The following is a 14,579-nucleotide window of genomic DNA, read 5'->3' as shown; positions in this document are numbered from 1 at the left end:
TAAAGAAGTCAGTCAATCAATAGAAATAAATTAATTAGGCCCTTATCTATGGATTTCACATGACATGGTCAGGGGCTGGCCTGGGAGGGCATAGGACAACCCACTTGGGAGCCAGGGCCCACCCACTGGGGAGCCAGGGCCCACCCATTGGGGAGCCAGGGCCCAGCCATTCAGAATGAGTTTTTCTGCACAAAAGGGCTTTATTATGGGGTATTGTGTGTAGATTGCTGAGGAAATTGATTTATTTAATCCATTTTAGAATAAAGCTGTAACGAGACAAAATGTGTAAAAAGTCAAGCGGTCTGATTTTTCTTTCCAAAGGCACTGTATAAGGAATAGGGTGTAGTTTGGGAGGTAGCCGTAGTGTGGTGATGTAGTGGAACATCAAACAAGTCTTTGGGTGTTCCTACTACCACAGGTGAATCATGATAATGCCTTGAGACGAAGGGATAGCATCATTCTAGACCGGTTGGCTGGAATTGACATGTTAACACAAGGTGAAGCAACTCCAGTGAGTAACGTTTCATCTTCTGTTGTTGTCTGCCCAACATTAGGGATTAGTGTATTTAAAAACGTTTACACATCAAAACAAACAGCACCGATAAGGGTATTCTTCCCATGTCCTTATAATCCCCTGTGTCTCTTTCGAATGTTGTCAGTCGTATTTCACTAAATTCTGCCCTTTTGTCCCCCACAATGGAATCGGATGGGAGACTGTGGATCTGTCTCCGTCCGGTCCTATGTTAGTTAGATATGATATCTGACACCACTGGCCCGATTTTGACTAAACTTGGGTGAATTATGTGTCTTGCCATAGAGATCTGGCATTTACAATATTACACTGATTGGCCTAAGGGGGGCAGTATAGTAATCAATGGAAATGTTGCCTTGTTTAAATCAAAGAAACATTTTCTTTTTCAGAACTATTGCTGACCCCGGTCTATTGTTGGACAACACGGTTTACAAAAGGTCAACACCCAATGAAAACACTGGCATCCAACCAATCAAGGAGCTCCTGCAGTTCTCCCTGAACCAACCAACCGCATTCACCTTAGTGTGACTTAGGTCCTTCCCAAATAGGCTACACGCAGAGACACACACACTGACACTTGCGCACACACGTATGTATGTGTGTGTGTGTGTGTGTATATACTCATACTCACACAATATAAAAGCAAAACTGATCCTGTCAGCAGGCATCTGCTCAGATAAATGTATTCATTTCAGGGGATAGAACGCAGACTATGGCTCCCCTCAAATGCTCTCTTTACTCCTCTTTAGGTATTTTCTTAGTAACAATATTTTCTTTGTCTGATCGTTTCTTTGTATGCACAGGTGTGAGACAAAATTATATCACATGGTTTCAAAAATTAAATAAGTGATATTATAAATGGTTTGAAGAGCATAAACTATACAATGATGTTAATTTTGAATGGTTACATTGTAAAGCCTGACTAAAGTAGTCACTTGAAAGGTTTATAAAATAAATGTTTTACAGGTATTTATAGTTTTTAAACTTGAGAAACTTTCTTTGTATGAAACTATAAAAAGGGGGCAAGGGTTAAGTTTCTTAACAAGTATCCCTTAATGGTACCTTATTGTGTCTATTTGAATTACATATTTTAGGTCCTGTAGTTTCAGATGAAATTGTCAAATGACTCCCCCTGCTGCGATATGTATGAAGGTGAATGTTCATAGTTTGTATATATTACAGTATAGATTAATTAATTAAGATGTATTTTTTTCTCTCTAGCCTGGTGTTACGACCACTGAAATTTGACTTCACAGTCATACCGTTTGTGTTGGATTAACTAACAAAGGACTGTTTATCAGGGTTCCAACCAATTGCGTAAGGATTTTTCCTTGCACTTCACCTCGACCTCATCACAATGAAAGGAATGGACAGACCTACCAACAGGCATAACTGAATACTTTAGGGTGCTCTGACTGTGCTAATTTTGTGTGCTGGCCTATAAAAAAGCTGGAAGTGTAAAATGAACAGGTAATATGTATTTTTCAAGCCATATTCCTGTACTATTCCCGTTTTTGTTTATCGTCTGTAAGCACATAGCAAATAGGAACTCATAGAATTTATTTAAAAAAAATAGTAGAATGTGAAAATTCCAAATTGTCTGCAAACACTGAAATGAAGTTGGGCTCACATAATCATGTGTTTAAAAATGTGTGGCCAGAATATCTATTTTGTAGGTTTGCACTGGTTATTATGATGTCACTCTGACGATGCAAAGGATATTTCAATTTTTTTGTGATGGCCAATTTCTCCCAATTAATGAAACATTTTCCTAAACAAGGCATTATTAAAGAGTTGGGCAAAGTTTTAAGATTAGGATGCTCTGATATAAATATATATTCAACAACAAAAAATGTATAGAACAATGTACTGCTCTCATTGCAAATCCAAAGATGTTATTACTACCTTTAAAATAAACTGAAGCCATGTGTTAACTGTGTTAACAGCCTTTTGTGAGGCATGCATTTTGGCAATCATGATGACAAGTTTTAAGGAAAGAGTTTGCATACAAATATAACTCGCATAGTTTGGTTGAATTGATTTTTTTTCTTCAATTCTGACTGATCAATACTTTTTTTTGTCAAATGTGTTATGCTTTTATAGTTTGCTATTTTATCAATTGGTAAATATTACATGCAAGTACCTTAACATGCTAAAGACCTAGCATAATGCCTTAGACCTGTTTTTCTGTCATGTGCATTGCTGTGAAGTTGAAAGTTGTATCATATATGTATAGTGAAGTGACAATACTGAAGAGAGTGCATTGTTATTCAGTGGCCATATCTGAAGTGGCACCTTATTCACTACATATAGTGCACTACTTTTGAGCAGGGCCTCTACGGCACTATATAGGGAATAGGGTGTCATTTTAGATGCAGACAATGTACTTGTGCTATGGTTAGACTACTACACCCCTGGTTTATTCAGTTGGTTTTCAGATTTTTCTTTTTCCCACATTTTATTTGTGATCAGTGAGTTTTATTATTTGTACAATTGTTTCATATTTTGACTTTAAGATGAGTATGTAAACAATGGTAAATCAAAGCAATATTGTAAAACATGAGTTTTTGTGTAGAAAGCTCAGTGTTGCAGTTCAGAGATGTTTTTCGAGGTGTGATGTTCATATTAAATATCACTTCACCTGCATCAATGTTTATCCAGAGTGGGAGCATTTATGTAAAAAGTTTTATTTACACCTTATGCAAGCTGTTGACTAATATTGCTTTTGCCAATGCTGCTTGCTAATTTATGATTTATGCCATTGTAAATAAATTATTTTTTATTGTTGATTGACGTGTAATTACTGATTGACTTGGTCTACAATTCATGTCCCTGTCCCATAAAAGACACATGGTTGACAGTTTGGTAAGACATTTAACTGAGGTTTCCAGAATGGAATTATTCAGTTGTACACGATAACACATAACAATCGTAATAAGACTGAACAAATGATCAAATCAGTTAGCCAAACGTACAACTAACTAAGATACTGTGCATGTATTACTACATGAAGTTGCAACGATACCATGTCAAGTGTGACCGAAGTTTAATATTTCCCAACAACGGTTGAAATACTACCCCAATTTAAAGTTATCATAGATCTTGAATGAATACATTTATTTGTGTTTGACATACAGTGCAAGTCAAGTTTGGACACCTCAATGGTTTTTCTTAATTTTAACTTTTCTACATTGTAGAATAATAGTTTGTCTTCACTATGAAACCAAAAAAGTGTTAAACAAATCAAAATATTTTTCAAAGTTGCCACACTTTGACACACCTGGCATTCTCTTAACCAGCTTCATGAGGTAGTCACCTGGAATGCTTCTCCAACAGTCTTGACGGAGATCCCACATATGCTGAGCACTTGTTGGCTGCTTTTCCTTCACTCTGCGCCCCAAACCATCCCAATTGGGTTAAAGTCGGGTGATTGTGGAGGCCAGGTCATCTGATGCATCACTCTCCTTATTGGTCAAATAGCCCTTACACAGCCTGGAGGTGTGTTTTGGGTCATTGTCCTGGTGAAAACAAATGATAGGGAATAGGGTGCCATTTTAGACGCAGACAATGTACTTGTGCTATGGTTAGACTACTACATAAGTGCAAACTAGATGGGATGGCGTATCGCTGCAGAATGCTGCGGTATCCATGCTGGTTAAGTGTGCCTTGAATTCTAAATAAATCGCTGACAGTGTCACCAGTAAAGCACCATCACACCTCCTCCTCCATGCTTAAAAGTGGGAACCACACATGTGGAGATCATCCATTCACCTCCTCTGCGTCTCACAAAGACACGGCGGTTGGAACCAAAAATTTGGACTCAGACCAAAGGACAGATTTCCACCGGTCTAATCTCCATTGCTCGTGTTTCTTGGCCCAAGTCAATCTCTTCTTATTGGTGTGGTTTCTTTGCAGCAATTCAACCATACATTTATTTGGGCTGCAATCTGAGGTGCAGTTAATTGCCAATTTCTGAGGCTGGTAACTACCGCAGAGGGTAAATTCATTAGAGGTAACTCTGGGTCTTCCTTACCTGTGGCGGTCCTCGTGAGAGCCAGTTTTATCATATCGCTTGACGGTTTTTGCAACTGCAGTTGAAGAAATTTTCAACGTTTTTGAAATGTTCTGTATTGACTGACCATGTCTTAAAGTAATGATGGACTGTCGTTTCTCTTTGCTTATTTGAGCTGTTCTTGCTATAATATGGACTTGGTCTTTTACCAAATAGGACTATGTATACACCCCCTACCTTGTCACAACACAACTGATTGGCTCAAATGCATTAAGAAGGAAAAGAATGCCACAAATTAACTTTTAACAAGGCACACCTGTTAATTGAGATGCATTCCAGGTGACTACCTCATGAAGCTGGTTGAGAGAATGCCAAGAGAGTGCAAAGCTGTCATCAAGGCAAAGGGTGGTGACTTTGAAGAATCTCATCTGAAATATTTAGATTTTTTAAAACAATTTTTTGGTTACTGCATGATTCCATGTGTTATTTCATAGTGTTGATGTCTTCACTATTATTCTACAACATAGAAAATAGTACAAATTTAGAAAAATCCTTGAATGAGTAGCTGTCTCCAAACATTTCACCACATGGTTGGGCCATCCAAGCACAGATACCCAACAAAACTAAGTATTACTTAAAAGTATTTTTTTATTTACACCACTGGAAATGACCCGCCATCCAGTAAAGCTGGTAAATGCTACTATATCAGTCTTTTAAAAAGTTGTATGAAGTGAACATGTTTCCGAATGCAACAAAGTCACACATGAATTGAGAGAATGTTATCACTGGCAGGTGCCAGATGCAGGAGCAAACCGACAAGTGATCACAAGTCTGCAGTGACCATTAACAGCTGTATGGTCAAGTACTGGGCTTTGTACAATAAGCTGATTCTAGTTCGGTTTTTAGGGGCAACTCGCCCCTCTCCCTCCCGACGACACTTCCGCCCCAGTAAAATCGAACCAATAAGGTGACTCACTCAGTCGGACGCTGCAGAAGCCTATAAACTGGGTTGTGGTAAACATCTCAGATGTTCTTCAGTGAGAGGGTTGTAATGTACAGCTTGCTACGGTATAGGATGACGATGGTTTTATCTAGTGCAATTTGATAACGGCCGTCAAATGTGATTTTCGTAGGAATTAAGGGCCCTGATATTGCTTAAAATCGTCAGGTTGGTAAGTAAAATGTGTTAGTTAACGTTGTGTTTTCATTCACAGCTACAACGCGAGTTTACAAGCCTGCCACCAGCAGATTATCAGCCGTTCACCAGAGCTAACCGCGGTTTTTAGTTAGTTAGCGTAACGGTAGGCTATGCCTACTCTGTGGGGATTGTATTGAAAACAGGTTCACGTCGGTAAATGCTAACTAGACAGTCACCGTTTTTTAGTAACATGTCCATTTTTATTCAATGCCAAGACTGGTTTAATTTGTTCGTTTTCATGTCTAGGTACTGGTAGTTACAGTACCTAGTTACTCGGTAACGTTGCCTTGGGAGAAGCCAAGGGGTTACAGCTTCCCCTGCTTTGGGTTCTCAATTGGACGTATCGACCACAGCTGGCTATAGCTACAGATTGTTACACCAGATAATATGATTTAAGAAATATTTTTGCCATCCATTACTGGGAGTTACAGGTTACGTACTGTTTGGTGTAACAGATCATTTTCGACCAACCTTTAACTTGGCGATGCTAGCTATCTTCGTTCTCGATTTGGCCAAACATGTAACGTTATTTTAAACGTCCTTGTCCAGTTGCAGGTGGTGTTTGAATTTAGAAAATGTTCCATTATTTAAGTAAAATAATTGTTTTGTTCAATCAAGAATTCCTACAATGTGTACGCTGCTATCTTGTCTTGCAAATATGTTGTATTTAGACGGGTGAGTGTCAGAATGACATGCCGCACTTTGGGGTGGACCCACCTGTCTCTATCATGGAGAGATTTAGTCTCTGGCCCGGGTTGCCCTTGGGAGGAGTTTGTGTCGGGTGAAAAGTGATTTGCATTAGTTTTGGAACTGAGCGTGAGCCACGTGCCCCGCTCTGGCGATGGCGAAGTTCACTCAAAACAAAAGTGATGTAATTAAGCTCGTGAAGTGATAAGCAGGATTCTGCCTTTTCACATCCAGATATGATTGCTTTTGATATAAAACGCTTTATCTGCCTTCCCAATGAAAATGTGTGTTTCTGGATGAGGCACCATGCTGCCTTGTTGACAACATGGCCGATTGGTGCAGATTTACAGTTTGATTTGAGATGGGCGCGCCTCTCCTCTTTCGCCCAATTAAGTTACGGGCCATTGCCCGGTTCAACCTGGGCCAGCATAATAGAACTCACTCAATATTTAAAATTGACAAGATGGCGGCGTACACATTGTTGGATTACTTCATCGAGCAAAACAATTATTTTAATAACGGAGCATTTTCTAAATTCAAACGCACCACCTGTAACATTTTTAGAAGATGTATGTTTGGCCTAATCGAGAACAAAGATGGTATTGGAAAGGTTGGTAAAAAAAAAATCTGCTTCACCAAACAGTACCTAACCTGTAGCTCTCAGTAATCGATACAAAAAAATATTTGGTTAAATCACATTATCTGGTGTAGCTAATCTGGCTCCATGTGATCTACAATCCCGACACCCTGTTTTAACGTTTATAAACTTCAATGATCCTCAGTTGCGATATGGTTTTGGAAACATAAACATACTTTCACATCAAAATCATTTCACAAATGCAAAATATACACTTGCTATATACGGTTTAATTTCCAACACTATTCTGGCTTTCTCCTTTCGTTACTCATCGATGTTCAGAGACGCTTTGATGGCTAATTAGAACAGGTGGTCGGATGTCTCTGTCCTCTGTAAACAAAAATGGCCGTGTGGGAACCCTAACCCTATACAGTTTATGACAATGATGACATCTAACTAGAGAGTATGGAGGGAGGTGAAAACATTCAATATGTCTGAAATGTATTATTTTTTTCTTAATTGAAGGTGATTCCAAGGGAACCATGTCAACACCACTGTGTCATCTGCCCATGTCTGCCATTTTCTTTCTGCTTGACTCAAAACACCAACATCCTCCACCACCTGCCAAGTAGTGATGGTGAGATCCTGCAGCAAATCTAGCTAGCTGAAGGCGTGCGAGTCAACGAAACTAGCGGCCTCGAGCTCAGAATCACATGCCAGCAGAGCACAAGTGTTTGCGAGATAAACAGAGGCAGTGCTGCTTACAGCAACACTGATAAGCCAATGCAGAAACCATATGCCCATATTTTCTCAATATTATTTGGCCTGGCTTGCATCCTGAATCTATTTTTTTTTTACTGGATGAAATGTGTATGTTATAGTGTAAGTGGTGTCAGAAATTGAATGCAGTGATTGGACTTTTAAACCTACACTTGTGAATTCTCAACAACCACAAAACATAATGGCTTCCGGTGACCACAAAGAGACAGGGAATGAACTGTCAGAACCCCTTCAAATGGATCATGAGTTATTGAGTCAGAATCAGGACCCTGCTGGGAGTAACTTCAAGTCCAAAAGTTTGCCCACTCTGAATGACTCAGGCCAGCAAAGCAAGGCCTTGTTGACCAAGTCTATGCAGCAACAGGTGTCAATAACCGAGGACAAGAGTACTGAATTCATCCAACTCCCACAGAGGATCAACCTGAACCAACCTTTACCTGAATCCCCCACCAGGACTAATGTTAACTATTCCCCTTCCAGGTCTAGTGTGGTGGGGATGAGTCGTTCATTTAACACAGAGACGCAGGTCAGCAAACCCAGGCGTAAAAATCCTACGAGGCAAGGCTTCATTGCCTCGAGACTACCCCTGATGCGTTTACCCACTAGGAAATACATCAGTGTGATTCTCGAAGACTCTCGCTGTTTTTTATGCTGCATGTGCTACCTGACATTCATCCAGTCACTGATGGTGTCTGGCTACCTTAGCAGTGTCATCACCACCATAGAGAAGAGGTACAGCCTCCGGAGCTCTGAGTCTGGCCTGCTCGTCAGCTGCTTTGACATAGGCAGTCTGCTGGTGGTGGTTTTCATCAGTTACTTCGGAGGCCGAGGGCAGAGGCCCAGATGGTTGGCCGTGGGTGCAGTGTTTATAGCAGTCGGAGCAGCACTCTTCTCCTTGCCTCACTTCATCTCCCCTCCGTACCAAATCCTGGAGGTGAACTCATCACGGGGCAATGAAGGCCTGTGTATGAACAACGGCAGTGGCAAGAACTTCCTGGATTTGTCCTCCTGCCCCAGAGACCAAGAGGGTAATGAACACAACCTGTACGTGGCCCTATTCATCATAGCACAGATCCTTGTGGGTATGGGGTCGACGCCCATCTACACCCTGGGTCCCACCTACCTGGACGACAACGTCAAGAAAGAGAACGCCTCACTTTATCTTGGTAAGTAACTGTGTGTCTGTCATGGGGTTTGAAAGATGTGAAGATTACACCAACCAAAGTTAATAAACTACTAGGACATAAAGGAAGGTAGCTCAGCTAGCAAATATGTGTTGATCAGGCCCAGGGCTCCAGACCAACATTCTCCCCTGGTGGCACTGGTACCACAACATTTTTCAGTTGGTTGCAGCATCCCGTGATTTGGTTGCACCATTATTTTTTTCCCGGTATCGCGCAATAGAAAAGGATCATCTTATAAAACTTTTGTAGGATTAATTTACTTGTCTGAAAGCTCAAGTCTCTTGTAACCCCCCTCCCCTTAAAAAAATGGTCTGTAACAGCATAGCTTGTTGGTTGACGGAAGGAACCACTTCACAAAATAACATTGATTATTATCACTGGATGATGGATGGCTGCTGGTCTCTGATACCATGAATTATATCTCCTGCCGTTGTGGCCTTGAGCAAGGCACTTAACTGCACTGATGGGCTACTGTATAAAACACATGATCCGTCAACCCTCCACCTGGAGAGCTGCTGGGTGTGCAGACTTTTGATCCAACCCTGCTCATCAAACGCAAGTCTGCTTATCAAGGTCCCGTTGAGCAGCTTTTTTTAAATTTATTTTTTACAGTGTGTTTGAGCAGGGCTGGAGCAAAAGCCTGCACACCCAGTAGCTCTCCTGGAGAATGGTTTTCCGCCCTGCAGCATTACAATCACAACCAAATACTTGTTATGTCTTTATGAAATAATTCACTCATTCAATGAACCAGGGATTAAATGGCTGAGGTGGGCGACGTAGCTACTGACTAACACATGTTTGTCTATTTGTTAGGCTAAAATATTCAGTGTTCAGGGTAGATCTTGACAGCATAGTTACTTGTAAATGAGGCTATTCTAAGAATATTTTTTTATACTTTGTCAGAATTACGTGGCCAATATTGAATGGAGGAGAGTCCTAGCTTAGCAATGGTGTCAGAATTATTTCTTAACACCCAATTTTGAGCTCTTGAGACTGTTCTACAGCTGGAATATGCAGCATTGGTTTCATCAACTGTGCACCTCGAGTACCGGTGGAAAGGTATTTTAGGTCATGGCAATGACATTAATGCATGCTAAATAGTTAACTAGCAAGATTACCAGCCAAACTACACAATGTTTTCAATTGGCTATCTAGGTAGTCTGTTGTGCAGTATATCATTATTTTACCTGCTGTGCAATGTCTCCTCTCTCTCTCAATGACCCACTGGCACATACACAGGTGATGCACACACCATGACTTTTCCAGGATTTTCATTGCTGACCAAAAATGTGCTTTAACTGAGCAAATAATTCACCAACTAGCAATGCATATCAACAAATGTGCACACACACTAGGCTCGCTTTAAACTCAAACGCTTCTCACGACTGCATGGTTGAAAGACTACTCATGCCTGCCAACGCAGAACTACAATTATGCTCCGATGCCCTCTGCAGTGATTGGAAGGACAGCGCCCAACACATCGCATCCGGAAGACACGTGATCCAGTTCTGATCGGAATAGCCTGATTCTTTGATATTGTGATTATTATTTGAACTTGTTTTTTACTTGTCCATTTGGACAACTTAAATCTACTTGTCCAACAATCTTTTTCTTTCCTCTTGCAAGCCTACAAGCGTTAATGTCATGCCCAGAGATTACTGAGATGGTATTGAAGAAATGTTGTTTAATCATCTTTTCATGTTGTGATTCAAAATATTAATGTGCAACCTAATCCAGTGATTGTCATGTATTTTGGGTAGACAATTGTGCTATTGTTATATTTTACTGTTAAAATAGGGCTCCAGAATTAGCCTAGGTAGCTGCTAGTGGGCACTAGATCTCCAGTATTGTCTAGGCTTAATGTGCTCAGCTGGTAATACACTTGTCTCCAACGACTGGTTCGTACATAACATCCAACATGAAGCCTACAAAGGTATCGGCGTCCTCCTTAACTGGCTTTAACGGCGTGCCGCCGGAAGGAAACGGGAAAAATATGCGTACTGTCTTAATATAACCACATTTTCCGACTGTTGCACAATCAGGTTGCAGTTTACCTCTGTTGCGCCCAGCATTCAGCAAAGTAGCATTAGCCATTTTAGCTTCTTTTCCACCTGTCTCTGTCTATACATAAGGCCTTACAATACACATTTGTGTATTACCAAATTGGCTACGCAATGTTTTTTTTGTTTTTTTACCCCTTCTCCCCAATTTCGTGGTATCCAATTGGTAGTTAGTCTTGTCTCATCGCTGCAACTCCCATACCTCGGGAGAGACGAAGGTCGAGAGCCATGCATCCTCCGAAACACGACCCAACCAAGCCGCACTGCTTCTTGACAGAATGCCCGCTTAACCCGGAAGCCAGCCACACCAATGTGTCGGAGGAAACGCCGTACACCTGGCGACCGTGTCATCGTGCATGCGCCCCACCCGCCACAGGAGTTGCTAGTGCGCGATGGGACAAGGACATCCCTGCTGGCCAAATCTTCCCCTAACCCGGACGACGCTGGGCCAATTGTGTGCCGCCCCATGGGTCTCCCGGTCTGGCTGGCTGCGACAGAGCCTGAATTCGAGCCAGGATCTCTAGTGGCACAGCTAGCAACTGTGCTGCAGTGCCTTAGACCACTGCGCCACTCGGGAGTCCCGGCTGCTTAAACTTTGACTTCAGTTATTCGATCAAGCCTTGTCCCTTTCAACTGTCGTCCTAGATCTTCTCCTTCCAGTGCTCTGAAACAATGTGAACTCATTAAGGGCTTAACACTGAAAAGAAAATAATAGTTATGAAACAGGCTTGTATTCTGTGGTGGCCTGGTGCCTGCCTCCATTACACTCAGAGAAAAAAAACCTACACAAAGGGATTAGCTCCTAGGATGTGTCCCAAATGGCACCCATTTTTTTTTAATATATATAGCGCACTACTTTTGACCAGAGCCTTCTAGGGTACCAATTGGGACACAGGCCGCAGTCGCCTTTCTTCTCCTCAATCCTGTCTCTAATTATGTTCTTGTGGAAGGCCAGTTCACAAAGGACTGGTGCTTTGATCATGCAGTCTGTCTTTTGGTGCCAACCAGCAGTATGGTGGCTGGTTATGCATTGGCCAGGATGTGAGGGGATGGCCCATCAGGACACACCCACCTGGCTGGAACACACTGTATTAAATGACACCCATCAGGGCTCTGGTCTAAAGTAGTGCACTACATAGGGAATAAGGTGTCATTTGAGACAGCTTAGAGTGGACAACACTAATGGTCCTTGACAGATCTCTGGTCAGTATAGCCACAGACAGTTACTCTGTGAGGACAGGACTGTTGGGTAATATAGCAACGGTTTATTCATTGTATGTTCATGGAGTTCCAGGAAGAGCCATTTATAAACTTTGGAAATGAGAGAATGGACCTATAGTTAGTCCAAAAAAGGCTAGATAACCAATGGTCTTTACCAGATTAAGAGGGTGCCTGCAGTATCCTGTAATCTGAGATTGTATATATAATCTGAGATTATATATAATCAGTGTATGAGATTTTGTTGCTACTAGAGTTATTACGTAGGTAAAGTTATGAGGAGTGTGGACATGTCTCACCAACAAAATACTACATTTTCTGCGACTGCACTACTAATAATATAACAACAAGAACGGGTGGACTGACATCATCCTGAAACAAAATATTATTTTATTCTGAGCGTTGTGTTATTTAGAGGCACACGTTGAAACAGACCCAAGAGAGGGGGTGTTCCATGAGAGATGAATACTGAAAAAAAAAAAATAGGTCCGTGTTATCATTAAACAGAATAAAAGATTATGCCTCTCAGCACCGCCAATAGATGCATGGCAATTCAAGTAGACCAAATACAGTAAGAAAACATATCTATTTCACATAGTGCCTAGTGCAAGTCTATGCACCCCTTGCACAGTTTTTTTAAATCTTTTTTTGCCACATTTTACTGCCTTAAAATTAATTATTTTATTAAAAGGGATTAAGCTGGATTTTTTCCCCCTACCAATCTAAACAACCTGCTCCACATTTTCACAGTGAAAGAGAAATTATAAAACATTTTCTAAATGTATAAAAATGAGGCAATCAAGAAATCTTGTCTTCCCACCCCAGAGATGATACTTGGTGGAAGGACTTTTGGCAGCAATTACAGCTGTGAATCCATTTGAGTAAGATTCTGCCAACTGCACAACTCTTAGGGCGACATGCACTGAGTTTACAAAACATTAGGAACGCGTTCCTAATATGAGTTGCACTCACGTTTTCCCTCAGAACAGCCTCAATTCATCGGGGCATAGACTACAAGGTGTCGAAAGCGTTCCACAGGGATGTTGGCTCCAATGCTTCCCACATTTGTGTCAAGTTGACTAGATGTCCTTTGGGTGGTGGACCATTCTTCATACACAGGAAACTGTTGAGTGTGAAACCCAGCAGCATTGCAGTTCTTGACACACTCAAACCGGTGCGCCTGGCACCTACTACCATACCCTGTTCAAAGGCACTTAAATATTTTGTTTTGCCCATTCACCCTCAATGGCACACACAAACAATCCATGTCTAAATTGTCTCAACTAAGCCTTAAAAATCTTGTAACCTGTCTCTTCCTCTTTATCTACACTGATTGAAGGTGATATAACATGCTGACTATACCGCTCGCGTCACATACGCTAGCGTTGCAAAATAAATTCAGAAATCTATATTATCGTTGTTCGCGCGCCAACGAGTGTCTGCGTTGCCAAGGGCTGAAATAGAAGTCAGTTCTATTTGTGATGCAGATCGCGCTGCAAGTCCTGCCTCTCCCATCTCCTCATTGGTTTATAGAAGCAGGTACCCACGTGCCATCTCCTCATTGGTTATACCCACGTGGGTGACTGAAAGACGAACGAGGTCAGTGGCGGTAATGCACCTAATTTATAAAAGTTACCAATCGCAACAAAGTCAAGAGAAGAAAAAGCTTGGGAGGAGAGATGACTAGAAACGATTCGGTTGACCGTTTTATTTGTGGATTAATTGTCAGAGTAGAGGACCTTGTGCATTTCAGGTAAAATAACTCAATGTTTATATCCCAGGACAAATTAGCTAGCAACAGCAAGCTAGCTAAATAGGACAAATTACCTAGCAAGTGCAAGCTAGCTAGCTAAATTGCCGTAAATGTTTAATGCTTTTCGACTTGTCCCCAAATTAATGTAATTGGTTCAGAGTTTGTTTTGATATTTTAAACTGCGTGTTGTGATCGTGTTTGGTGTGGGGGGACAAAATTAATTTATGCAAGATGGCGCACGCAGCCGGTTTGGGTTCCATGTTAGTGATCAAGGTGACATCAATAAGGAATCATAGCTTTCACATGGATTCACCTGGTCAGTCTGACATGGAAAGAGCATGTGTTCCTAATGTTTTATACATGTAATCCCTTAAAAAAAAAAACGTTGTAAAAATTTACTCAAGCTCAGTTAATGTGGTTGGGAATGATTTTCAAGCAAATTCAACACAGGACTGAGACTGACCACTCAGGAACACTCAACACCTCTTGGAAAACCATTCTGGTGTGTCTTTGGCATTAAATGTTGTGTAGTTGTCCCGCTGAAAATAAAAATCTATTCCAGGGTTAGGTGTTCAGAT

General features: G+C 41.2%; 2 protein-coding genes across 9 annotated transcripts in view; both read left to right on the top strand.

Moving 5' to 3' along the window:
* The window catches only part of LOC115169808 (nuclear receptor coactivator 2), a 66,940-nt gene extending 63,619 nt beyond the window's left edge, over positions 1-3,321 (top strand). For 5 of the 7 annotated variants that reach the window (XM_029725779.1, XM_029725775.1, XM_029725778.1 and 2 more), the window contains exons 21-22: positions 419-511; positions 922-3,321. In XM_029725779.1, the coding sequence (XP_029581639.1) occupies positions 419-511; positions 922-933 (105 nt within the window). In that variant the 3' untranslated portion in view covers positions 934-3,321. The remainder of the gene's footprint in view (positions 1-418; positions 512-921) is intronic. The other 2 variants (XM_029725776.1, XM_029725777.1) reach the window with 2 other exon arrangements.
* A 2,189-nt stretch (positions 3,322-5,510) lies between these two features.
* LOC115169807 (solute carrier organic anion transporter family member 5A1) overlaps positions 5,511-14,579 on the top strand; it is a 29,985-nt gene continuing 20,916 nt past the window's right edge. Inside the window, exons 1-2 of one of the 2 annotated variants that reach the window (XM_029725771.1) lie at positions 5,511-5,712; positions 7,532-8,952. In XM_029725771.1, the coding sequence (XP_029581631.1) occupies positions 7,968-8,952 (985 nt within the window). In that variant the 5' untranslated portion in view covers positions 5,511-5,712; positions 7,532-7,967. Of the gene's footprint in view, positions 5,717-7,531; positions 8,953-14,579 lie in introns of both variants that reach the window. The other variant, XM_029725770.1, reaches the window with a different exon arrangement.

Source organism: Salmo trutta, chromosome 31, assembly GCF_901001165.1.
Source record: "Salmo trutta chromosome 31, fSalTru1.1, whole genome shotgun sequence".
Classification (NCBI taxonomy): Eukaryota; Metazoa; Chordata; class Actinopteri; order Salmoniformes; family Salmonidae; genus Salmo; species Salmo trutta.
This window is presented reverse-complemented; position numbering and strand designations above follow the sequence as displayed.